This window comes from Trichomycterus rosablanca, chromosome 6, assembly GCF_030014385.1.
Source record: "Trichomycterus rosablanca isolate fTriRos1 chromosome 6, fTriRos1.hap1, whole genome shotgun sequence".
Lineage (NCBI taxonomy): Eukaryota > Metazoa > Chordata > Actinopteri > Siluriformes > Trichomycteridae > Trichomycterus > Trichomycterus rosablanca.
Window position 1 is genome coordinate 43,911,045 of NC_085993.1, and position 27,423 is coordinate 43,938,467.

The 27,423-nt window shown below is 37.9% G+C and overlaps 1 protein-coding gene across 1 annotated transcript in view; it reads left to right on the forward strand.

Annotated features, from left to right (window-relative positions):
* Window positions 1-27,423, forward strand: part of scn8ab (sodium channel, voltage gated, type VIII, alpha subunit b) — an 84,732-nt gene that overhangs the window by 50,698 nt on the left and 6,611 nt on the right. The window contains exons 12-23 of the mRNA XM_062997949.1: window positions 2,613-2,933; window positions 6,702-6,834; window positions 6,921-7,159; window positions 7,933-8,106; window positions 8,750-9,106; window positions 9,928-10,401; window positions 16,888-17,002; window positions 19,903-20,057; window positions 21,237-21,410; window positions 25,529-25,651; window positions 26,293-26,577; window positions 26,781-26,834. Of these exons, the coding sequence (XP_062854019.1) occupies window positions 2,613-2,933; window positions 6,702-6,834; window positions 6,921-7,159; window positions 7,933-8,106; window positions 8,750-9,106; window positions 9,928-10,401; window positions 16,888-17,002; window positions 19,903-20,057; window positions 21,237-21,410; window positions 25,529-25,651; window positions 26,293-26,577; window positions 26,781-26,834 (2,604 nt within the window). The remainder of the gene's footprint in view (window positions 1-2,612; window positions 2,934-6,701; window positions 6,835-6,920; window positions 7,160-7,932; window positions 8,107-8,749; window positions 9,107-9,927; window positions 10,402-16,887; window positions 17,003-19,902; window positions 20,058-21,236; window positions 21,411-25,528; window positions 25,652-26,292; window positions 26,578-26,780; window positions 26,835-27,423) is intronic.

Consider the following 27,423-nt stretch of genomic DNA (forward strand, 5'->3'; position numbering starts at 1 on the left):
CGTACTTGACAATAACAAAATCTCAGGGACCACTTCATCAAAAACATAATTATTAATATTCATCGTAATTACTGCTCTTATTAAGGAAGACTAGAATGGAAAAAAGTGGTTTTAATATTTAAAAATAATTTTAAAACATTGTAAAGTCAGTATAACAATGTCATTGTCAATTTAGTGCAACAGCGAAATTCTGTTGCACTGAATGACTGTTGTTGTACTGAATGACAGAAATTTTACTTTAGCACATTTTACAGTTATCCCAGTGGTTAGCAAAAGCTAACATTGACCTTAGCTCAAAGACATTTCTACACATATTCACATTTAAATGTTAATAACCTTGTTTGTTTACAAGATTAACCGTAATATTACGTTTTCTGTGTTGTACTGAATGACACTCAGTTTTGTTCTTTAATGTACTGTGTCAGTAAAAAGACATTTTTATCAAATAATGTTAAAATGCATTAACCTCGTGTGTGTGCTGAAGGGTCGCCAGGAGTCTTCTTTTGTTGTTATAATTGGTCACATGACTGCAGTAGCTTGATTGAATATTAAAATAAGGCTTTTTATTAACGTTGTACTGAATGACAACTGAAGATTGGGAAAATGGGGACTGAAAGTATCCTGAATATTATTAATATTAAAAAACACATCTGATTGAATATTATTTAATATGTCACACATGACATTTGTACAATTATGCCAAAGCAGTAAAGCAGTACATTTTAAGTTTTACTTAAGATTAATTAGTTTTTTCTTAATGTTTTATTACTTAAAGAGGTAGGGGGACCGTTGCACTGAATGACATTTTGGGGATTTCAAGGGTTATTTTTTCAAAAATCATACATTTTCCGTAAAAATTACTTTAGGTTTCAGTAAAGATGTACAAATGGAGTAGATTGAAGGTATATCCACTTATATTAATATAATTGTACTGTATATTATTTATCAAGTGGGGACACTAAAAAGTTACGTCTCGTCTTTGACCCATTGACACCTTTCTATCAGAACCAGCATTAACTTCTTCATCTACAGTAGCTCGTCTGTTGGATCCGACCACACGGGCCAGCCTTCGCTCCCCACATGCATCAGTGAGCCTTGGCCGCCCATGACTGTCGCCGGTTTACCACTGTTCCTTCCTTGGACCACTTTTGATAGATACTGACCACTGCAGTCGGGGGAACACCCCACAAGAGCTGCAGTTTTGGAGATGCTCTGACCCAGTCGTCTAGCCATCACAATTCGGCCCTTGTCAAACTCACTCAAATCCTTACGCTTGTCCATTCTTCCTGCTTCTAACACATCAACTTTAAGGATAAAATGTTCACTTGCTGCCTAATATATCCCACCTACTAACAGGTGCCGTGATGAAGAGATAATCAGTGTTATTCACTTTACCTATAATGTAAATAATAATAATAATGTTATGCCTAATCGGTGTATGTGATTTAAGGTTTACCCTTACACAGGTGGGGTTTGGGGTACCTGTTTTTAGCAGAAGTCTGTGTCTGGGCTTTTGTAGAAGGAAATGGGGTGCAGTGTGGGGACGCCATGCTTTTACTGTCCCTATCTGAATTATTCGTCCTACTTCTAAAAATCTTTTATTCCTTGATAAAGGCAGTAAAATGCTTGTGCTTAGCAAGAATGTTTTCCTCTTGTAAATCTATGGTATGTGGTCACTGCCTAAAATGCACGTATGGTACCTACGCATGTGAGTGTTGCATTTTTTACATGTAACATTTCTTATTTGTCTTCACTGTCATTTTTAAAAGGCTTGTTGTTTGTAATTAGGTATTTTTATAATAGAGTTTTGTTTAGAGACAGATCAGTAATGATTTTTAATACCTAATATTGGTTTTGATATTGATCTATCTAAAAACTAGGAATAATGATAATGATAACTGCCTGTATTGTGTAACGCAGGTTTTCCAATTGTTCATGTATAAAATAATTAAACATCCAACAGCTCCATGTAGTTTGTTTACCTCCAGACTAGAGGCTCTAAACCAGCGGTCCCCAACCTTTTTTGCACCACGGACCGGTTTCATATAAGATATAATTTCACGGACCAGCAGGGGCAGGGGGATTTAAAACTGAATAACTGTACTACTACTACTACAAATTAGCTTTATTCGCTGCAACAAGACACTGCTCCCACCTAGGGCTGATTGGAGACAATAACACAGTCTCCAACACAAAAAAGTAGTGTTTTCATTGCTAATGTAGCAATCTCTAATTATTTATTCTTTCTGTGCGGTTCGGTAATAAATGACTCATGGACCGGTACCGGTCCGCGACCCGGTGGTTGGGGACCACTGCTCTAAACTGCTGATGTTGTATTAGCTACCTATGCATTAATTTTACCCTATCCTATTCAATCTTATCGTAACCAGTTAGCCATTGGCATTTTTAAATAGGACACCTCCAGAAAAGATCTGGTCAAAAATCAAACTGTAGTTTTTAAAACCTTTTTTGTTGCAGATGTTTCTCTGCTTTTAATAGTCTTGCTTTCGGCTTTTTTTTCAAATTTCAAATGTTTGTTTTTTGACATTATTTACAATCAAAACATTATTATAGTCTCACTTTGTCTGAATTTTTTTCTCCCCATATTGTAGTCTCTGCTGAGTATACCCGGCTCACCCTTCATGTCCCGCCATAACAGTCGCAGCAGCATCTTCAGCTTCAAAGGCCGTACCCGGGATGTCGGCTCAGAAAATGAGTTTGCGGATGATGAGCACAGCACAGTGGAAGAAAGTGAGGACCGTCGGGGCTCTCTGTTCATCCCGTACAGGCGCAACAGCTACAGCGGCTACAGCCAGGGCTCAATGCGCATCAACCCACTGGCTCCTCACTCGGGCTGCAAGAAAAACAGCACGGTCGACTGCAATGGCGTGGTGTCTCTGATCGGACCCGGGCACGGCCGTCTTCTGCCTGAGGTGAAAATAGATAAGGCAGCCTCTGACGACAGTGTAAGGACGTCCACAGGGGGAAGGTTTTCAGTATAGGCATGGCGTCAGTGGCCGATATGAATCCTGATTCCATCTTTCCCTAATGCATTTTGACCTTGACTCCACTGTGATATTCTGGTCCCCAAAATTCTTGTCTTGGTTTTTCCTTTTCGTATTCATGAGGCTTTCCTTGTTTTAAGGTGCTGGCACAGCCTCTCCACCCAAACAAACACACTTTTACCCCTACCCTTTTCTAAACTTTAAAGACAACATGAAATTATAAACGAAACATTTTACCTGACCAGTTTAACTTGTTCGTAAGACTTTTCATTTAAACTGTAATAATAAAAAACATAAAAGATGTACTATATTATGCACACTAGCCCTCAACAATGCTTTTCAAATTTTATACTACTTTTATTTCTAAATAAAAAAAATGATGTATCTGCATACTGTTAAGTATGTTGGGAGTTTGTGCTTTGGGACTTGATCCAATATTTTTACCCCTGCCCTATTCTATGATATACTTTAAAGACAACCTCAAATTGTGGGTTGACTCAACTAAACATTTAACCTCGCCAGACCTAAAGGATATATTTATCTACTGGTGTAATCATTGTGTTTTCAGAATTACACAATTAACACACAATTTTCACACTTTATTTGTTTATGTGGTGTTGCATTGCATATTTAGAATTTAAATTTCAAGGAAAAATTCAAAACTTCTACATCATCTGTTTATAGCAAGACAGTGGTAGCCTAGTGGGTAGAGCTTTGGGCTGTCAACTGAAAGGCTAAGAGTTCAAATGCCGACTCCTCTGTGCAAACACTGTTAAGCCTTTAACCCTCGACTCCAGTGGCGCCATACAATGGCTGACCAGCGCTCTGACCCCATCTTCCAGATGAGCTGGGATACACAGAAAAAGAATTCCATTGTATTGCAAATATAGCAGTGCACCAGGTATTACTTTTACTATATAAATAATTCTGATAAGATAGAGACGAATGATCTGCTGTGGCAACCCTTAAAGGGAGCAGCCGGAAGAACATTGTGAAGAAAGTGTGTTTAAATTTTTATTTCATGTTGTCTTTGAGGTCTTTTTGTACAAGATCACAAATAGGCAAAATTATTGAACCAAAGAATTCATACGTTTATCATTAGCCCTTCTTTGCTCCCTTTTAACTGATCCCAATACTACCAGTACCCATCTAACTTTATTAAGTCTGTATTTTTCCCTTCTATAATTTAACCATTTCTACCTCTGTCATGGACTTGATTGAACCAGTATGCTGTCTTTTTTCTTTATTTCCAGTCCTGACTCAGTCTTTTCCCAGATTAAACATGATGCAAGAAAAACCTTTCCTAACCTTTCCAGTAACATGTTTTTCATCTAAGCTAGCATGGTGGACTGACATCCTTATACTCTCTAATCAGACTTTGCCTTTATCTTAGCTGGTTGATCTTTGCATGATCTCTGGCTCAGCTTCCACGCAGCTTACCTACTGTACCCACATTGTTGTAGTTGAAAATAATTTTATATTAAAACCATTTCCAAATGTTGAATTTATTATTACCAGTGTTTATAATAGAGGGTATGTCAAGTTTGTACACAGGGTTAGAAATTCATTTATTATAAATCATGTTGAGTCACTACCCAGTAGTCCAGTGTAGTTATGTATGTATGTATACATGTACAGAAGTGTGTATTTATCCCATTAGTGTTTTATTTCTTTTTAGTAGAATTATTGTATAATAAATCGCACTACTTTATAGTCAAAAGAGAAAAATTAAGACACATCAGCAGTGCCTAGTGTAAAGTTATATAATAAATTAAACATTAATAAAACATGTACTTTATGTAATATGTATGCAACCAAAGACAAGTTCTAAATTGTAAATAAATTAAATCTTAATCTTAATAGATGAAGCCAGTTGGGAACCAGTTGTGAAAGTGGAGACTGGGCCTTGAAGTCTTGTAGTGTTTGAAATTTTCTGTTTTCTTATTGTTTGCATGTTCTTGCATGTTAATGTTCTGTATTCTAATTCATTTGTGTTTAAATGAATCACAGTTTATGTGAAGAGTTTACGAAGACTTTTAATGTATGTTATGGCACTCATCCTTTGCAACCACCCTTTGAGTGATTGATTGTAAGAACCAAACAAAACAAAGGAGCAAATATAAAACTGTATATAAAAAATATAAAAATATGACATATGTTTTTAGAAAAAAGGTGAAGCGTTTAAACTTACAACACTACCTATGATGAACAGGTATTAGTAGTATTTTGCTCTGGGGCTGTTTTGCTGCCTGTAAAACTGGTGCCTTGCAGAAAGTGGAAGGAATACTGTAGTAGGACGTTTATGTCAAATTTCTTAAATCTTTGATGCAACAGAACAAAGTCAAAAAGTAGGCTGGTCAAAAATCTAACCGAAGTGCCAGAATCTAACCAAAGTGCCAGAAGCTTGTTGAAGACTGAGTGGGCAGTGGTAGCTCAGTAGTAAAAGTCCTGGACTAGTAACCAGAAGTTGGGCTGTTGGGCCTGTCTCACATAGTCTCCCCACTGGGCACCTGAGCGAGGCTTTTAAACCTCAGTTGCTGACATTATATACAATCATAATTGTAAGTTGCTTTGGATAAAAGCATTTGCAAATGCCACTAATGTAATGTTAAAAAGAAGTAAGAGACATAATAATTCTCTGACTTTTTCAGATTTTTGATTTTGTCATATTTAAACCCACAACAGACTTTTTAAAAGTACAATTTTGTGTTATATTCATGTAGTCATAATAAAAGAAAACTTTTATAAATCTTAAAATCCCAAGACTGCCATGACACACATTCATGATGTACAAGGGGAATGCTTTAAAAGTAACTTTTTTGGTGGTGTGTCTGTATCACAATGTAAGAACCAGTGTTACTACATTGTACCAACTGTAAAAAACGCTGTAAAAAAACATGAAAATAATACTATAATCTAATTACAACCTGGTTCTAACAGAAAAATAAAAACTAAAATTGTGAAACTATTATATTTAAAATCAGATGTCAACTTCTGTCAAATCAACTTCTCGGTGTTTCCACCGGTCGGCTGAGCGCCATCTAGCAAGCATAACTGGCAGTGCCTGCAGCAGACACATTTCTGCTAGGGCAGGATGACCGGACTATGTGGGTGGCGTCTTCAAACGCTGTGTAAGGACCCTGATTGGCAGATAGAGAGGCGCCTGTGCAGAGTGCATGGGTAAAAAAGGGTTCCGCTAAGAGCTGAACACGGGTCGAAGGAGGCGTGAGCACCAATATTCCCACCTCGACTGCAGACAGGCATCCCCTAGCAGCGTAAGACAAATTGACTATGCTAAATTGGGAGAAATTGGGAGAAAATGCATAAATAAAATATAAAAAAAAACACATCAAATATGCAAATGAAATGTTACCAAGACAAAAAATGTAAAAAAAAAGTTCTTAAATTAGCAAAACTTTTACGATTAATACCTTACTAGTAATATGATGCGTATTATTAAGAATAAACATAATGAAGCCGGAGTATAGCCTTGCATTCTGAGGGTTTAATGAGTAAACTCAGTAAGGGATGGTGGTTGTACTAAGAAGTATGCACAGATTAAGGTTGTTTTTTCTTTTGAACTTAAGATTTTTTACTATGAGTTAATGTCACTGTATGTTTGTTTAGTGGTGAGTTAATTCGTTTTTGCCTTTCTCACTTTCTCTGGTTTTTGTTCTTCATTACTTTATTCCACAGGCCACCGAGGTAGATATGAAAAGAAAACACTCGGGCTCCCTGATGGTGTCAGTGGACCAGCTTAACACGTCATTTGGACGGAAAGAGCGTGCTAACAGTGTGATGACCGTCATCACTAATACACTAGTGGAGGGTACTGTACATTATCCAGATTTGCTGTCAGATTGTACATGTTAACAGTTTGTTTAACTTTGTGATAACTTGCTCTTCCTCATACAGAACTGGAGGAGTCTCAGAGAAAGTGTCCACCATGGTGGTACAAATTTGCCAACGTATTTCTGATCTGGGAGTGTTGTCCACTTTGGCTGAAAATTAAGGAAATAGTAAATTTAATAGTGATGGACCCATTTGTGGATTTAGCCATTACAATATGTATTGTGCTGAACACAGTCTTCATGGCCATGGAGCACTACCCTATGACTGAACAATTTGAACATGTGCTGTCTGTGGGAAACTTGGTAAGGATTTATACTGCAAAAATACATTAAATCACAAATGTTTTAAGCACAGTTATCAGTTTTTATCAGTTTTTATTTTTTTTTATTTTGTCTAACTTTGAAGAACTTGATAAAAATCCAGGAGTCTGCCAGGATTTACTTTACAATGTATACAATGTTTACAGGACACTTTACAATGTATACAATGTTTACAGGACACTTTACAATGTATACAAAATGTCTCTTATTGTTCAAATTTTGTACAGTTCTTAGTTATTAATTTAACTTTTAGTGCATTTCAATAATCTAACACATGGCAAAGTGTGTGTTGAAAAAATGATGTTAAAGTTTTGATGTTAAATGTTTATTTTATTTTAGTTTAAGCTATTTTAAGCAGAGGGTGGCGCAGTGTCTGATTTAGTAGCACTGTTGCCTCACAGCATAAAGATCCTGGATTTGATACCCAGGTGGGGCGGTCCGGGTCCTTTCTGTGTGGAGTTTGCATGTTCTCCCTGTGTCTGTGTGGGTTTCCTCTGGGAGCTCCAGTTTCCTCCCACAGTCCAAAAACATGCAGTTAAAGTAATTGGAGATTCTAAATTGCCCTAGGTTTAAATATGTGGTGTGTGTGTGTGTGTGTGTGTGTGTTTGCCCTGACAGTCTGACCAGGGTGTTTCCTACCTTTTGCCCAGTGAATTGTACCCACCGCAAACCAGAATCAGATAAAGCGATAGTAAGACAGACAATGAATGAATATTTTAAGCAATCTTAAATCTTTTTCCTTTTCCCTCTTACAGGTGTTTACCGGTATCTTCACGACTGAGATGGTTGCAAAGCTGGTAGCAATGGACCCATACTACTACTTTCAGGAGGGCTGGAACATATTTGATGGCTTCATTGTTAGCCTGAGTTTGGTGGAGTTGATGCTAGCTGATGTTGAAGGACTGTCAGTGCTCAGATCCTTTAGATTGGTGAGTACTTGGTCTTCTCTTCCCAAGAAAAAATTTTGTGTAATGCCTTAACAAAAATAGTTATTCTAATGTTTAGTATTATTATATTTTAAATGAATACATCCAAATAAAATTGTTAATTGTTCCATAGTAGAAAGATAATAGTTTAGATGATAAATGTTTTTTTTTTTTTTGCTTTTTACTGTAAAACAGTAACATACAAATCAGAGATGTTTTTTGAAGATCCCTCGTACAAGGTACACCACATGGCCAAAAATATGTGGACACCTGACTGTGTGCTTGTTGAATATTAAGAAACCTATGTAAAGAATATCCTAATGGAATATTTTAATGATACCAGAACAAAGGGTAGATGATACCCAATCTTAACCCAATTCTTAAACAGTTTTAGCAGCAGTCAAGACTGTCATCAGTAATCTGCCTTTTTTCCTGAACTTAAAGTATAATATCAACAACAAACATAATGTTTAATCTTTCATAAATGATATCTAATTGTAACATTGTAATTTGACATTTTTTTAATAAACACAATTTTGCCCATTGTAAATATTTTTAATGAATGTGGTTAAATTTTTCTTGTCTATTTTACAGTCCCTCTGTCTCATACCCTTTATCACAATACTGTCTTTTTTTTCTTACACAGTTAAGAGTTTTCAAACTGGCTAAGTCCTGGCCCACTCTAAACATGTTGATCAAGATAATTGGAAACTCAGTGGGCGCTCTGGGGAACCTGACACTGGTGCTGGCCATCATTGTCTTTATCTTTGCTGTGGTGGGAATGCAGCTGTTTGGTAAGAGCTACAAGGACTGTGTGTGTAAGATCGCCGAAAGCTGTGAGCTACCACGCTGGCACATGAACGACTTCTTTCACTCATTCCTAATCGTGTTCCGTGTGTTGTGTGGTGAATGGATTGAGACCATGTGGGACTGCATGGAGGTGGCCGACCAGACCATGTGCCTGACTGTCTTTATGATGGTCATGGTCATCGGAAACTTGGTGGTGAGTTTAAACATTTCCTCTACTCTCTAAACAGCAATATTATTTTATCATAACTGTTGTCATTGTGGGTGGCATATTGGCTTGGTGGGTAGCACTGTCACCTCACAGCAAGAAGGTCCTGGGTTCGATCCCCAGATGGGGCGGTCCGGGTCCTTTCTGTGTGGAGTTTGCATGTTCTCCCCGTGTCTGCGTGGGTTTCCTTCCACAGTCCAAAAACATGCAGTCAGGTTAATTGGAGACAGTGAAATTGCCCTATAAGTGAATGGGAATGTGTATGGGTGTGTGTGTGTGTATGTGTAACTGCCCTGAGATGGTCCAGGGTGTTACTGTGTGCCTTGTGCCCACTGAAGTGCTGGGATAGGCTCCAGCACCCCCCGTGACCCTAATTGAATAAGCAGATAAGAAAATGAATGAATATATGTTTTCATTGTGTTTAGTATTTACATTAAGTGGTGTTTGAAACTGCTTTAAAATCCACATTGAGAACATACTTGCTTGACCAGAGCTTTTTGTTATTATTTTGCTTTTTTAATCATTTATATATCACGCCCAATGCTGCTGAGCTCTTGAGCTCTCGAGTTTGAATCTCAGCTCTGCTATTGGCCGCCTGGGTGCCTACACAGACATGATTGGCTTAATCTCAGAGTGAATGAGCAATAAATAGTGGTATTGAAAGTATTGAAATTAATATTTTATATGAACAACAAAAGTACAGTATGCAAAAAATATTAAAGCAAAGATGGCTTTTTCTTTATTTGTTGCGATTTTTTGCTGAAATATAACCTGATCCCAGTGGGTAAAGCTCTACTCCTCTCCTGTAGGTGCTGAATCTGTTTTTGGCCTTGCTGCTCAGCTCGTTCAGCGCTGATAACCTGGCTGCCACTGACGATGATGGCGAGATGAACAACCTGCAGATCTCAGCCATCCGGATTAAGAAGGGCATTGCTTGGGCTAAAGTCCATGCGCGACTCCTGATGGCACAAGTTCTAAAGAAGTCGCCTCTAGAGGATGACGACAAGCCATTGGATGACATGTACGAGAAGAAACTGAACCTCATAGGAAACCACACAGGAGTGGACATTAAATGTGAACTTGACTTCGCTAAGAATGGAAACGGTACGACCAGTGGCATCGGCAGCAGTGTGGGAAAGTACATCATTGACGAGGAACGCATGTCCTTCATCCACAACCCAAACCTGACTGTGCGTGTTCCTATCGCTGTTGGAGAGTCAGACTTTGAGAACCTGAACACAGAAGATTTCAGCAGTGAGTCAGATGTGGAGAACAGCAAAGATGTAAGTATAAGGAGGAAGGAGGGAAGAACACAGACTGATTTGTAAGATATGAATAGTATAATTAGTGTACTATGCAGGACTAGTTATTAAAAATAAATGCGATTATTAGTAGGGTGGCACGGTGGCATGGTGGGTTGAGCTGTCAGCAAGAAGGGCCTGGGTTAAATCCCAAGGTGGAGGGGTCTAGGTCCTTTCTATGTGGAGTTTGTATGTTCTCCTTGTGTCTGTGTGGGTTTCCTCAAAGAGCTCCGGTTTTCGGAGTGTGTGAGTCTTCAGTGTGTGTTTTCTTTGGATACTGTCAAGTCCCAAAAAGACTCTAGTAGGTGAATTAGCGGCTACACTATACATTTCCTCTAGGTCAGGGGTGTCAAACTCAAGGCCTGCGGGCCAAATCCGGCCTGCCCCGTCATTTTATGTGGCCCGCGAGAGCTTAAAACACGTATGATTGTTGTGATGGTTCGAGTAGTTACAGAGACGTACTTATAATTTATTGGGACACCTGCCCCTTCGAGCGGCAACCATTGACATCGTAGTCATGGCAACTAACTTTGACTTTGCTAAGAAGCCAGGTCACTTTTACGTTTTAGCGGCAAAAGAATGCGGGGTAAAGTCAGTAGCGTAAACAATTGTAAATAGAAGTTAACTCTCTTGCAATCCAATATAGAAGCATCGCCTGTAAGTAGTAGACATTTATATTCTCAGTTGTTTGTAAATGTTTAGCAAGTATGTTACAGCGTTTCAGTATTTTTACACAAAATGCTAACACGTTAGCGCTATTTTACGTTTGGTTAAATTTCATATTGTACTAGATGTAACACTTAACTACAGCTATGTGCATGTACTGTATTACGTTTTTTTACATTGTTTTTATTGTTTGTATTTTGTAGTTTTACTCCATTCTGATGCACACACTATACAGTTGGGAAGCAAATAAAACCAATGTAACTGTATTTTGGAGGGAGTTGTCTGTCTGTCTAGGTGAGAAAGGGGGAAAACTTAGTGAGGGCAGAACAATTGTCTTAAAATACACTGTAAAATCGTACAATAACTGCATCTCTTACAATGCATGCCGATTTTGTGACCTGCAAAGTGACCGCATCCCGCCACTAGATGATGTTGAGAAATATTTACAAATAATTCCAAAATGTACAAGAAGAGAAAATTGAAGCAGAAGGAAGAGAATTTAATGAAAGATGGGAAAGTAAATACAAGTTTGTGCTTCAAGAAGTATACATTTGGCATTTTGACACCAAACACAGAATTTAGCCTCCAAGTAAAACAACAAATTGTCCAAGACTTAAAAGGCAGACTGCAATCACAGCAGGATACGTTACAATCGGCCCTTTGAGGGCCACCATAATGCGGATGTGGCCCTTGGTGAAAATGAGTTTGACACCCCTGCTCTAGGTGTAAGTAAGTGTGAGTATGTAAAATGTTAGAATGAACTGATTTATGTCTTGCACGCATTGTTTTTGAGAAAGGCTTTAGTGGTTTTCACTGTTTTCCCCATGTCATGACTTGCAAAGAGGCTACCTATCGATTTTAATTTTTATTACTTTTTTTATTGGTCCATCTTATCAAGCCCTATATAGTTTAACACAATGATTTTCTGTTCCTTATTTTATTTATGAACTATTCTTTTTTTGAGCACTTGCAAGGCATAAATACATGGTGGACATGGTTCCAATCCAATGGGGAGCATCAATTATTAATACACTTACACCTAGGGACAATTTGGAGCATCTAATCCAACTTTTAGGATTTTTTCGGATGTTGAATGAAAACCAAAGCAACCATTTTATATATTGTAACTCAATCTAGTTACATTAAAGGGTAACAATAAGTTTGTTTAGTGGATTAAAAAACTAATTAAAAGGTTGAATGTAAAGAGTAAAAGTAGATGAAGTGAGTATGAATTGATCAAGGAAGTATGGGCTGTGTAGGCGGTATAGCCATAGTGTTGAGCTGGGCTACTGCTGTGATTTATTGCCTCCTTGCTACTGCTGAGTGCTTATCCACTCAGCCAGAGAATAGATGCAGTCCAGGAGATGATGTAATGTTTTGCCTTATTGGTTTGATTTCTTTTGTGTGTACTCATATGAGTATTGGAATTTGCTTGCTGATATATTCTATAGTCACCTGATTAGTTTCTAGTTTTTAAAAACATTCTTTAATAACTGTCTAAGACATCCAAGAAAACAAAAGTACCAAGTTTGCATACTAAATATTAAATGTAATCATTAATTTGATCGTAGCGCTTGGTCATTGTTCTGTAAAACCAAAAGTTACAATTAAGGACCTTGGTGTTAACCTTGGTGTTCCCATATACAGTTGGTAGCTTTAAAAAAAAATGCTGTTACAAGCATAGCAATATTAAGACATACACTGATCAGCCATAACATTAAAACCACCTCCTTGTTTCTACACTCACTGTCCATTTTATCAGCTCCACTTACCATATAGAAGCACTTTGTAGTTCTACAATAACTGACTGTAGTCCATCTATTTCTCTGCATGCTTTGTTAGCCCCCTTTCATGCTGTTCTTCAATGGTCAGGACTCTCCCAAGACTACTACATAGTAGGTATTATTTAGGTGGTGGATCATTCTTAGCACTGCAGTGACACTGACATGGTGGTGGTGTGTTAGTGTGTGTTGTGCTGGTATGAGTGGATAAGACACCTCACTGTCACTGCTGGACTAAAAATAGTCCACCAACCAAAAATATCCAGCCAACAGCGCCCCGTGGGCAGCGTCCTGTGACCACTGATGAAGGTCTAGAAGATGACCGACTCAAACAGCAGCAATAGATGGGCGATCGTCTCTGACTTTACATCTACAAGGTGGACCAACTAGGTAGGAGCGTCTAACAGAGTGAACAGTGAGTGGACACGGTATTTAAAAACTCCAGCAGCGCTGCTGTGTCTGATCCACTCATACCAGCACAACACACACTAACACACAACCACCATGTCATTGTCACTGCAGTGCTGAGAATCATCCACCACCTAAATAATACCTGCTCTGTGGTGGTCCTGACCATTGAAGAACAGGGTGAAAGCAGGCTAAAAAAGTATGTAGAGAAACAGATGGACTACAGTCAGTAATTGTAGAACTACAAAGTGCTTCTATATGGTAAGTGGAGCTGATCAAATGGACAGTGAGTGTAGAAACAAGGAGGTGGTTTTAATGTTATGGCTGATTAGTGTATGTTATTCCCACAAACTTTAACTATTGCAACATTTTGGCTGACTGTGCTGTAGTTTCTTCCATTTTTATAAAGCAAAGCAATTTCTTCAATTCTCATCAGAGATAATTTGTAAATGGCCATTATCAGGTCTTTCCACAGATGTTTGATAAGATTTAATTCTGACTTACCACAATTCTTAGATTTGCCCTAAAGCCACTCCAGTGTTGTTTTCATTCTATGCTTCAGGTTCCATCATGTTAAAGTGAAGGTGAACTTAATGGATTTTCTTCCATGATGTTCCTGTATTTGGCTGCATTTATCTGTCTCATAATTTTTTACCAGCCTTTCTGTCCCTGAGAGCCCCGCGCATCCCCCATAGCATTATACAGCCACCATCATGTTTCACCATAAAAATGGCAATAACTAAGGGATGGGCGTTGCCTGTTTTTCGCCAGACATAGCACTAGCAGTTCTTTGATCCTTTAGATCAGTGCTTCCCAACCTTTTTTGCAACACGGAGCGGTTTCATATAAGATATAATTTCACGGACCAGTGGGGGCGGCAGGATTTAAAATAGAAGAACTATAGAATGGAACATCGGTGGGAATCCTGAGCTTTTTTCGCTGCAACGAGACGCTGCTCCCATCTAGTGGAGATTAGAGACACTAACACCAAATTTAATTGCTTGTAGCGATTTCTAATTATTTATTCTTTCTGTGCGGCCTGGTAATAAAAATTACCCATGGACCGGTACTGGTCCACGGCCTGGTGGTTGGGGACCACTGCCTTAGATGTCACTATGATAAAAAACACAATTATTCTGTGATAGGCTCGGAAATACTTCCTCAACATGTGCAAAATGTTTTAAACTTAATTAAAAAAGCCATGTCATAAGTAGACCATTTAATTTAGTTTTATTTCTATGCACTAATGTACTTTTTTACATTCTCTCATGGGTAACAGCACACCATTTAGCGTCACTGTTCTAACTCAGATGTGCTACATTGTGTGTAATCATTCAGACTTCACAAATCAGACATAACGTTAATACTGTATGATTCATGTCACACAGTTACTTTGAATGTCTGTGAAATTTGCTTTTAGGAGGCATACATTAGTGTATAAAATTAAAAGCTGAATTTTTTCCCACCCATCTTTAAAAATCACTTATCAGATTTTCCAAACTTAAATCTAATTACGATAAGTTCCTGTGGCCCTGTGAGACCACCAGTCGACAATGACACAAATGATAAGGTAGATAACACAGTTATAAGCAATCAGACACATAAAGACACAGATTGACTCAGAATGAGTCCTGAATGTTAAATAGAAAGAGGCACTCGTTTTCCCTGTGCAGCCGTTATCCGCTACATTCTCCATCTTTCACTCCTGCACACATACACAGAGTTTCCTACCACAGTCTCAGTGTCTATGTGATGTGTAGGTCACCTTGACCTAGTTTAGAGGAACAGATCCAGTACAGCTGGACTACACATGCCAAGTGATGAATAAAGATCCAATAATGTTGTAACAGGTAATGCTACCAGCCAGTCAGGGCATTGCTGGGAGGATCTGAGGCTATGATTGGCTAGGGTGGATCGGTAAGGACTGCAGTGGTGGCGTGTGAATGTTCCTTGATTCTGTTGCTGCTTCTGGGTGTCTGGGTGTACGTGTGTCTGTGAGTGAGTGTGTGTGTGTGTGTGTGTGTGTGTGTGTGTGTGTGTGTGTGTGTGTGTGTGTGTGTGTAAGTGTGTGTGTGTGCGCGCGCATGTGCTGACATCGGGGATTTTTTGAAACTGCAGCGTCATCCTGCCCCTGCAGATGGAGGCCTGACTGTAATAGACATTGTATATGAATGTGTGCTGTGATTAGATGTTGGCTGCTGTTTTACAAAGGTTGTTCTCGTTCTGATGTGTGGATGTGATTGCTTCTGTAGATCAAATTATTTAAACTGCATTCATTAAAGAAATAATATCCTAAATTATGATATTTTTCATTGATATATACAATGTGTACAGCTGCAACAAATAATATTTTTAATTAAGTAATCTGTGGACTTTTTAAATTTAATGTAATATGTATCTCTGTTCAAATTACAAATTCAAATTACAACTAAGAAATAGCAGAATAAAAAAAATACAAAACAGACTGTAATTTTTAAGATGATATGAAAAATAAGTTGATATGAACCACAGGTGACATGTTTAAGGAAAAATATGACAGACATGGTTATGCAGTAATTAATAATACCTTACCATACTACCTAGCAATAATACATCACTATAATACCTTAAAATGTATTATGGTGATGTGTATGGTGATATATATATAATTTATTGATACATACAAGCAATTTACCTTAGTACTTAGTCCGAGGAACTACGCATTTAAGATTTGATTTTCACTCACCTGTACACTGATGTTAATGTTCTGTGACAATAAAAGTAATTTGATTTGATTTTAAAAAGTTTGCTGAAACTCATATTTACATAGTTAATTTCAACAGCTTTATTTCCGAGAGCTTAATAGTTACTTTAAAACAATAATTGTGTCTATTACACAAGTCAACCAGCCTGGCTCTACTGACATAATTGGTCATATCTAAGGCTAAAGCTAAATACTTTAGACAATGACCTTGTCATCCATCTAGACAATGTCCTTTGAACAAACAACACTGCCTGTTTCATCGAGACAATGCCAAACCACATTCAGCATGTAGAACAGCTCAGCTTTGTGTTAAGAGAATGCGGGTGATAGACAGGCCTGCCTGCAGTACTTCCCTGTCTATTAAAATGCAATTTTCACAACTACAACTGGTGTCCCTAGTTCCCAAAGTGTTACAAAACTTTGTTAAAAGGATAGATGGTGTAACAGTGATAAACCAGGCCTACATTTTTTGAAACTTGTTGCAGCTATCAGATTAAGTATGTACTAATAATTTTTTAAAAATCAAAAAGTTAATTAGTTAAAAAATGTTACATATTTTTCTTTTTACAGTTTTAATTAAACACGGGCAAAAGAATCTGCAGATAAATGCTACTGTTTTTATTTACATTTTCACTTTAGTCTCAACTTTTTTTGGAACTGGGTTTCAAGTAGTGGTGGAATGATTTAGATAAATCCTAATTAATGTAGTTACAAGTAATTAAAGAAATAAAGAAATTATACAGTTATATGCGATGGGTAGGCAGGGATTTCATCATGAGATTGCAACACTGATCTTTCAGTTACTCAGTTTCAGTTACTCTATCTTTATTTTTCTCACTTTCTCTGTTTCACCACTCTTTTTCTTCTCAGCTGGATGACACAAGTTCTTCTGAGGGCAGTACTATAGATATAAAGCCTGAGGAGGAGGAGGTGGCTGTGGAGGTGGTGGAGGAATATCTAGATCCAGAGGCCTGCTGGACTGATGGTAAGCTACAGCAGGTTTAAGAAGAGGGCCTGGTTTATCATTTATAAATTAGTACATGAACAAAAATAACAGTTCACAATTATTGGCACCCCTGATAAGGGTGAGCAAAGGGCTATAAGAAAACAGTCAAATCCAACCTTTGATAAAGGTAAATAAATTCATTGCACCCTTAAAAACCCTTAAAAAGAAAATGTAAAGCATTTTTCAATTTACAGTGTATCACAAAAGTGAGTACACCCCTCACATTTCTGCAGATATTTAAGTATATCTTTTCATGGGACAACACTGACAAAATGACACTTTGACACAATGAAAAGTAGTCTGTGTGCAGCTTATATAACAGTGTAAATTTATTCTTCCCTCAAAATAACTCAATATACAGCCATTAATGTCTAAACCACCGGCAACAAAAGTGAGTACACCCCTAAGAGACTACACCCCTAAATGTCCAAATTGAGCACTGCTTGTCATTTTCCCTCCAAAATGTCATGTGACTCCTTAGTGTTACTAGGTCTCAGGTGTGCATAGGGAGCAGGTGTGTTCAATTTAGTAGTACAGCTCTCACACTCTCTCATACTGGTCACTGAAAGTTTCAACATGGCACCTCATGGCAAAGAACTCTCTGAGGATCTTAAAAGACGAATTGTTGCGCTACATGAAGATGGCCAAGGCTACAAGAAGATTGCCAACACCCTGAAACTGAGCTGCAGCACAGTGGCCAAGATCATCCAGCGTTTTAAAAGAGCAGGGTCCACTCAGAACAGACCTCGCGCTGGTCGTCCAAAGAAGCTGAGTGCACGTGCTCAGCGTCACATCCAACTGCTGTCTTTGAAAGATAGGCGCAGGAGTGCTGTCAGCATTGCTGCAGAGATTGAAAAGGTGGGGGGTCAGCCTGTCAGTGCTCAGACCATACGCCGCACACTACATCAAATTGGTCTGCATGGCTGTCACCCCAGAAGGAAGCCTCTTCTGAAGTCTCTACACAAGCAAGCCCGCAAACAGTTTGCTGAAGACATGTCAACAAAGGACATGGATTACTGGAACCATGTCCTATGGTCTGATGAGACCAAGATTAATTTGTTTGGTTCAGATGGTCTCAAGCATGTGTGGCGGCAATCAGGTGAGGAGTACAAAGATAAGTGTGTCATGCCTACAGTCAAGCATGGTGGTGGGAATGCCATGGTCTGGGGCTGCATGAGTGCAGCAGGTGTTGGGGAGTTACATTTCATTGAGGGACACATGAACTCCAATATGTACTGTGAAATACTGAAGCAGAGCATGATCCCCTCCCTCCGGAAACTGGGTCGCAGGGCAGTGTTCCAGCATGATAATGACCCCAAACACACCTCTAAGACGACCACTGCTTTATTGAAGAGGCTAAGGGTAAAGGTGATGGACTGGCCAAGCATGTCTCCAGACCTAAACCCAATAGAACATCTTTGGGGCATCCTCAAGCGGAAGGTGGAGGAGCGCAAAGTCTCGAATATCTGCCAGCTCTGTGATGTCGTCATGGAGGAGTGCAAAAGCATTCCAGTGGCAACCTGTGAAGCTCTGGTAAACTCCATGCCCAGGAGAGTTAAGGCAGTTCTGGGAAATAATGGTGGCCACACAAAATATTGACACTTCAGGAACTTTCACTAAGGGGTGTAGTCACTTTTGTTGCCGGTGGTTTAGACATTAATGGCTGTATATTGAGTTATTTTGAGGGAAGAATAAATTTACACTGTTATATAAGCTGCACACAGACTACTTTTCATTGTGTCAAAGTGTCATTTTGTCAGTGTTGTCCCATGAAAAGATATACTTAAATATCTGCAGAAATGTGAGGGGTGTACTCACTTTTGTGATACACTGTATATTTGACTTAAGTTGAGTGTCTACCTAGGATTCAAATGGTCTTCAAAATGGTACAAACAGGAGCATTTAAATATAAATAAAGAAAAAATATGTTGGCCATAATAAGCCAGTAAATGGCTATCAAGTAACTACTCCCAATAAAATTTTCATATTTACAGTTAAAGCAATAATTTTAAAAAATCCAATTCCAACTAGAACCGCGACAAACTTGCATGGTTGAGGACCCAAGTTTGCTTTGCTCTTGATGGAAAAAGAGGCAAAAATCCCTAAATATTACTGTTGGAAAACATTATCATTTGGTGTTACTAAAACTACCAAAAACTGGTGTTTGGTGTTGCCAAAACTACCATCAGTGTAATTAAAAAAAAGCCCTTGCTCCTGCTTTTTTGTCAGTGTTGTAAGCAACGAAACCTCAGCCAAAGTTTAAGGTTCCAGTTTTATAAAATCCAGATTATTGTAGGGTATTTGTAATCTTTTTTTTTTGCTAAATACCACTACACAAAGACAGTGATGCTAAAATCACACTTGTATATAAATCAGCTAGCCATGCAGTGTAAATTATGATTAACGACATACTATGTTATACATGGTATTTTGCACTAATAGTGATTAGTGCTCATTTTACATCCTATTTGGCACAGATGAATGTGAAGCAAGATGTAGCAATGGTGGATGGTGGGCTTTATTTATGGTATGGCAGTATGACATGGGGATGTTTCCAATTTGTATCTTTGTAAATATTTATGAATCCTGGTATTTTATTATTTCTTAGGCTGTTATTCCAGAAGATTCATTTGAACTGTTTAGTTGTGCCATTTTACAAGCATTTTAATAAGTACTGTACTTTCACACATATTTACATGAAAGCAGTGTAATGGCTGTTGTGTAATGACTGTGCAGTCTTCAACAACTCTACATGCTAGCTGGCTAACTTTCAAGTACCAAAACAGAATCAAAGTTGCTTATACTATTTAACAGTAGACAATAATAAATGTAATATTTTATCCATGGTGAAACTGTGTGTGTGCTTGTGTGTTTTTCAGCCTGTGTAGCACGGTATAAATGCTGTGATGTATCCATTACTGAGGGCTGGGGAAAGCACTGGTGGTACCTCAGAAAAACCTGCTACCTCATTGTAGAACACAACTGGTTTGAGACTCTCATCATTTTCATGATTCTTCTCAGCTCTGGAGCTCTGGTGAGGACACAGATACTCATATGCACCATTATACACTCCAAACCATCAGCATAAGTAGTCAGCTAGTTTCCAATAGTGACTCCACTATGCTGGTAATGTAAGCACAGTTGCACACATGCTGTCCGGTCCAATCTTATTTAATATGCATTACAGTGCTGCTAATGGGCTCCAGTAAAACGAGTGCTTTAAGGCATCATATATTGCTGTGTATCAAAGAAAAATGAAGATGCCCAGGGTTGTATGATGTATAGTTGACTAATGACTGCTGCTGTATTGCACTGTACTGGTTCTTGTAGCTCAGCAGTCTGTCTTTGGCTGCAGTATATTAGCTCAGGTTTAAGGGACTGTAGCCAAATGCTGTGTAAAACACCTCACATGCAGAGGTTTCTGCAGCATTTCTCACAGCCACACTTAGGGACCGTGGCCAAACTCCTTGTCTTAGTAGAACCGTGAGTTAATATAAGTAAGTCTGCACTGCCACCCTGTGGAACATATAGACCGTAGCAGAATTATTATTTACAGAGTAATACTATGAGTACTACATGGGTAATAAAATCATTTTGCGTTCAATTAAAAAAAGAACTGATTGAAAATGTTTTTATAGGCACTTTTGCAAGTGTTGACCATGCATCAGATGACACTACGCTTGAAAAAGTTTATGTAAAACTACACTTTATGTTACATTATTTTATCTAAAATAAATATTATCTGTCAAAAGAAGAAGAAAGAAAGCTTTATCAGCTGTATGGTTTTGCTTGGCTGATGTGCTTTGTTTGATTTACATAGCATACATATACTTGCTTTTGTATAAAATACCCCCACAAAGAAAATAGAGGTTTATAACTCTGCAGCATAATATAAACTGATATAAAATAAATATAATTTGCTGTAATAAAGGTTACAGCAAATAATGAAACAAAATGAATGATGCAGTATTTTAGAGTAACACGATACTTTGTTAATACTGCCATGTGTCAATTATTCAATCCCTACATAATATTGCTGATCTTAAACCCTTCTGCTAGCTTTATGATCAAAATTTCAGTTACAACATGATTAAACCATTGGGATCTCAGTAACCACCCTTAATTTGCTTCAGATGTGCTGTTATATAAACACAGTGGGAATTTTTATTATACATAATTATACACATATAATTTTAATCTCTTCTCCTACTAGGCATTTGAGGATGTTTACATTGAACAGAGGAAAACCATCCAGATCATTTTAGAATATGCAGATCGAGTGTTCACCTATATCTTCATCCTGGAGATGTTGCTGAAATGGGTAGCTTATGGTTTTGTCAAATATTTCACCAATGCCTGGTGCTGGCTGGACTTCTTCATTGTGGATGTAAGTACCACTGTTCCATTTCCAAACTCTCAGTCACATTTTGTCTGTCTTTCTGTCTCTAAACTTAACATGTTGTGTGACAAACCAGTGAGTTTATTCTGTTATAAAACTGCCTGAAAAAGCTTTTCCCCCCTCCAGGCTATGAGCATCTCCCTTAACAACAATGTTCTGTTGTGTTATGTGTAATGTTATGTTATTTATATTAATCTTAATTATTATGTTTGTTCAGTCCATAAATTACGCTAATTCTAATTTTACCCAATTTGTCTACTTATTTAGGACATAATTCTGTCAGAAATCATAACTCAACAGGCTGAATGTGGGTTGAGTTTTTGCAAAAAACTGCTATTATAACAAGTTTAGTTGATAAATAATATGTTGATAATGAATATATTGTTATTTAAAGTTATGCTAATTTGTGTTGACTTATTTGAAATCAGGGTTAGAATTCATGTTGATTAATACTAACAAATCAGTTAAAATATACGTTACTTTGAATAAATGTGAATGAATGGTTTTACTTAATTCCTTCATTATAATCCAAAATAAAGATAGGCAGATTTTCATTATGTCCATTAGTATTTATTTAGTCACGAATGCAAAACTGTTAATATTTATTATTAAACTAACATTAACACAAACAATAGTTTTGTAAGATTACATTTTGTGTAATAGTCTTGGTTACAGGAATCTTAATGTAAAGTATTACTATACTGTCTTATCTTTTAACTGTACACATTTAAACATTTATTTCATAAAATACTGTGGCGCCAGCGAGCAGGAAGGATAGCGTCAGGGCCGCGAGTGAGCTGCCTTTGGCAGTTCACTCAGTGGTTTAGGGACAGACACCCATTCATACACACATACATTCACACAACAGACAAACATATAAGCTACCTACCCAGCCCTCACCGCAGCCACCCTATTCCCAACACCAGGATAGACGGCTACGGTGAGCTTAGACACCACTGCCGCAAGGCTTTCTGGGCAAAGCCTGTGCCGACGCTACACTGCCCCCTCCCAAATGGTCAACCGTCCCGGTGACCTACTCACCAGCGTCCACTGGGTGGCTCCTCGGCCAGACCGCACCCCATTACACTGCCGAGCCGCTCTTCCACCCACTGCTGGACCGGGCACCCTGCCCCTACAGCCACCTGGGCTAGCGCACTCAGACAGATCGGACATATTGGCCCACTGTACCACCAGAGCCACCCAAATGCCACAATCCCACTTCTGACACCAATGTGGCACCGGCGAGCAGGAAGGATAGCATCAGGGCCGCGAGTGAGCTGCCTTTGGCAGTTCACTCAGTGGTTTAGGGACAGACACCCATTCATACACCCATTCATACACCCATTCATACACCCATTCATACACCCATTCATACACCCATTCATACACACATACATTCACACAACAGACAAACATATAAGCTACTTACCCAGCCCTCACCGCAGCCACCCCACTCCCAACACCAGGATACACGGCTACGGTGAGCTTAGACACCACTGCCGCAAGGCTTTCTGGGTAAAGCCTGTGCCGACGCTACAATACTTTAAAGAGAACTTAAGACTTAAAATATTATGAAGTGTTGTCAAGTCAACTCGGACTCCTGGCAACCCTGTGGATAGTGTTTCTTCAGAACATCCTGTCCAAGACTAAAACAGCCAGTAATAAAAAACATTTTAAATATTATTAACCAAAGTAATGTTTTGTCAGTGTTTGTATCTAAAGCTATGTTGGTAGATTCTAGTATTACAGCATGCTTTCTGCTTTGGAGTTAGCTTGGTATATGTTCCTGGTGATTTCATAATTGATCAATTATACTTGATTATAATTACTTAAAATTAAATTAAATGTTGTGCTTTTCATTACTATTTGTTGTAGGTTTGTAGGATTAGCATTCTGTGACTTTAACCCTTAAAGAATATTGACATGACTTAACTGCTAATTTGCAGTGAATAGCAGAGATACTGATTAGCAAACACCAGCTAGCACAATGCCAACATTCACTTGATATTAGCCATGCCTGTGTGTTTTTAGTAAAAATCCTCGGCTTAGCAGCTTTCTTTCACTGTGTAGGTTCAGGTTTCTTCTTTTTTTGTGTTTCTGTTAAACATTTCCTAAAGCTAGTCAACAGTGTTACAGACTGTTATCTAACATTCTTGTTTTTTTCCCACAATATAAAGAGATTTTTTTAGACTTGTAATGAACGTGTATGTCATGGCAGTCCTAGAATTTCAATGGGTTTTGCAAACTTCTCTTTTTCTGTGTAATTCATGTAAATTATTGTAACACAAACATCTTTGTTCTTAATTTGAGATTTTTTAATATCAGGTTAATACACATACAGCTACTCTAGCATTTTGATATAGTTGAGAAACAACAAGCTTTTGGCACAACACTGGTAAAATGTTTAACAGCTCTTTCTTTATTATTTATTTCACTTTTTGTTGCATTTGTCACTTTTAAATGTTTCAGATCTTCCAAAGAATTGTAATAAGAAAAAGACAACACAAACTAACACAAAAGGCAGCTTTTACATGACAATACCATTCATTATAGATAAAGATTTACTCAAAACCTATATCACACATGTGAAAAAGTACCCCCCTTCCAAATCTAATGCTGACAGAGGAGAGCTGTGACTGTCCCTCGTCCCTTCCTTCTTTTCACAGCCACGATCCAAGTTCGTATGGGAATCAGTTTTACATACAGGAAGGTCGTAATTGCAGCAGTTCATTAGGTGGGAACCTAGCAGTATAAGGACTGAGATTTGAACTTGTGAGTTCAAGATATGCTAGCATGTTTTACCACTGCACCACCCGAGCACCCCTCGCTTGAGCTTTAGGTCATGAGTTGATGGGCAGACATTTTTCTGTAACATTTTTTTGATAGAGAGCAGAATTCATGGTTCTTGCAGTAATCATTCCTGAACGTGACCAGTAAAATTGAACCAAATTGATAACTGAATTTGGTTAACTGGTAAACTAACTGGTAAACAGCACTCCTATCAAATTTGAGGAGTGCTGTCTTCCAGCTGCAAGCTTCAGCTCTTTTCACGCTTGGCTGTACATTCCACTTTATGGAACTTTAATAGTAACTTAATTGTAACCTGTACAGTTTCAGGGCACAATGGACCTAAGGCAGCAAAGCAACCCAAAAACATTATTTAGCCTCATTCGTGTTTTACAGTAGGTGTTGTGTTCTGTTGTATGAAAGCTTAATTTTGTCTCCAGTAAACAAAGCTAATGTGACAGCTGTAATATCGTTTATCTGTTCTAAGCACATTCTCCCGGAAGGACTGTGTCAACATGCCATTTGGGAAAGTCCAATTTGGCCTTTTTGTATCTTGTTTGTAAAAGATAGGGGTACATGTTTTTATAAAATGCAAGGGAGCCAATATTTTGGCAATGTAAGAATGCTGAATAAAGATTAATAGTGTTCATGTCTCTGACAGTTGATTGTAACCTTGATTTTCTTTAGCTCTGATGGATCCAGAGGCACTGAGGCTATGAGGGGTATAAGGGGCAAGGGTAAGGCTACTGTTAGGACTCTTTCTTACAGGACCAGTTCTTTCTCCTTGACCCTCTTCCCTAATTTCTCAGTGCTGTTATGTGTGTACTGTATGTATGTATGTATGTATTTTGTGAATTTAGTTTGTTAAAGGTATTTTAGATGTGATTGTAAGTTTGTGCACATCTCTGTTCCTCTTCTTTTAACATTTCCTTTGTCTTTCTCTTTACTAATATATTAGACACATGTTTTCTTCCAGGTGTGGTGTTATCTGCTTTCAAGCTTTGTTCATCTGCAAAATACAAATCAGACCTTAAGAATGAATAAGGGGGAAAGCTTGAGGCATCCACTATCCCCTGTTTAACCTTGTATTCTCTCTTCTTTTCTCTCTTTGTGTGAATCCTCACAAATAAACATTCATAGACAAACGCACCTTTACTAATTAAAGCACACATTTGTTACATAGATTTTAGTATCCAGAACATTTAAACTTATAGGCTGCTCATTCTTTCTAAAGTTTTAACACTTTCTTTTACTGTCTTTTTCTTCTCTTCCTCTCTCTTTTTTGTCTCTCTTCTTTCCTGTGCTTTCTCTTTGTGTAGGTGTCAATAGTGAGCCTTATAGCTAATGCACTGGGATACTCAGACTTGGGCCCTATTAAGTCTCTGAGAACTTTGAGAGCCCTCAGGCCCCTGAGAGCTTTGTCCCGATTTGAGGGCATGAGGGTAAGATTCCTTGCTGTCCAGTGCATGCCCCTTCTGACACCATAAGATGCCACGAACAACCATAATGCAAAAAAGCAAAAACGTTGCCAAGAAAAAAGAAAGCCAAAAAGACAAGAGACAGATCCATGCTACACCATCCATCTGCATGTATTTTTAAAGCATTTGCACTTTAAAGAACATCAACTTTGTTAGGAGGCACTGACCAAAATTTTACTAGCACAAATTTTAAGTAAGATTAAGCAAGATTTTAAGTAAGACTTTTTACAGGTGTCTGTAAAACCTGTCAAATGTGGCTTTACCAAGTAGTAAACAAGAGAATGGGGACATTTTTTATATTGTAAATATATACAATTGTCATTATTTTGGAGGCTTTACTATGAAAATAAAATGTACTTGTAAAATTATTGCAAATCCCAGGCTGAGACTTAAATGAAAATGAAAAAGGGATTGGGAGTTAAATTCTGTTTCGAGGCACTCTAGCACTCGAACTGGTGTCCTATTAAGATTACTTTTTGCTTTACCACAGCAGTAGGAGGTAAACATTCATTCGTGATGTGGCACATTTTCATTATTTGTGCTTTTCTCTCAGTCCTGTTTCTTTTTGTCCTCTGTTTCCTTCTACCTCTCTCTCTCTTTGTTAGGTTGTGGTGAACGCTCTGGTCGGAGCTATCCCCTCCATCATGAATGTGTTGTTGGTGTGTTTGATCTTCTGGCTCATCTTTAGTATTATGGGGGTCAATATGTTTGCCGGAAAGTACTACTTTTGCTTCAATGAGACATCAGAGGAATACTTCCAAATCGATGTGGTCAACAATAGAACAGAATGTTTTGCGCTCATCAATGCAAATCACACTGAAGTTCGCTGGAAAAATGTCAAGATCAACTTTGATAATGTGGGTGCTGGGTACCTGGCACTCTTACAAGTGGTGCGTATTATTTTATTTACTTTATTTTGTGACTAATGCTGTGAATCCAAAGCAAATAATTTTTCTGCTAAATGGTCATAAGAAAAAAATCCTGGAAGAGTTCCTGGTTGTGTTAACAGAAATGTTTGTAGAAAGCAAAGCATCTGACAAGCAAGAATTTAGCACCCAATGTAATTACTCCACTCTTCCTTTTCTTTGGTTAGGCCACATTCAAAGGCTGGATGGACATCATGTATGCAGCTGTGGATTCTAGAAAGGTAAAATAAAAAATCTGATTGGTCTGTGAGATGATTTACGATTATATTTCAGTTATAGCAGTTTATGCCATATAAATATATATTTGTCAAGAAATATAATTTACTTTTCATGTAATACAGTTTAGAAAAGTGCTTTAACAGGCATTTTCTTTTGTCATTTTGTAGTATGAATTATTATACAGTATATTACATTATTTACCCCATCTTAAAAATGTTATAAGTAACTAGAAGTTAATTCAATTAAATACAATTAACATTCAGGTAACAATAAGAAAGTATGTAGTAAAATAAATACAAAATTGGCATGTTACTGATTACACAGAATTACATTTTTCATTTAATACAAACATAAAAATAATTTAATATAAATATAAAAGGCTTGCAGCTGAAGGACTGAGCCTTATGTAAAGGTCCCTTTTTATCCAATTACAATAGCATCACTTGTTTTGTACAGTTAATACGTTGATTTTTTTGGCTCCTGAGTTGTGACGGTCTAAGTTGGTGTGTTAATCATCTAATAATCAAAATTTTAAGACCAGGATAAACATGCATTAGTGTTTATTTTCTTAGTCACATGTTCCATAAGTGG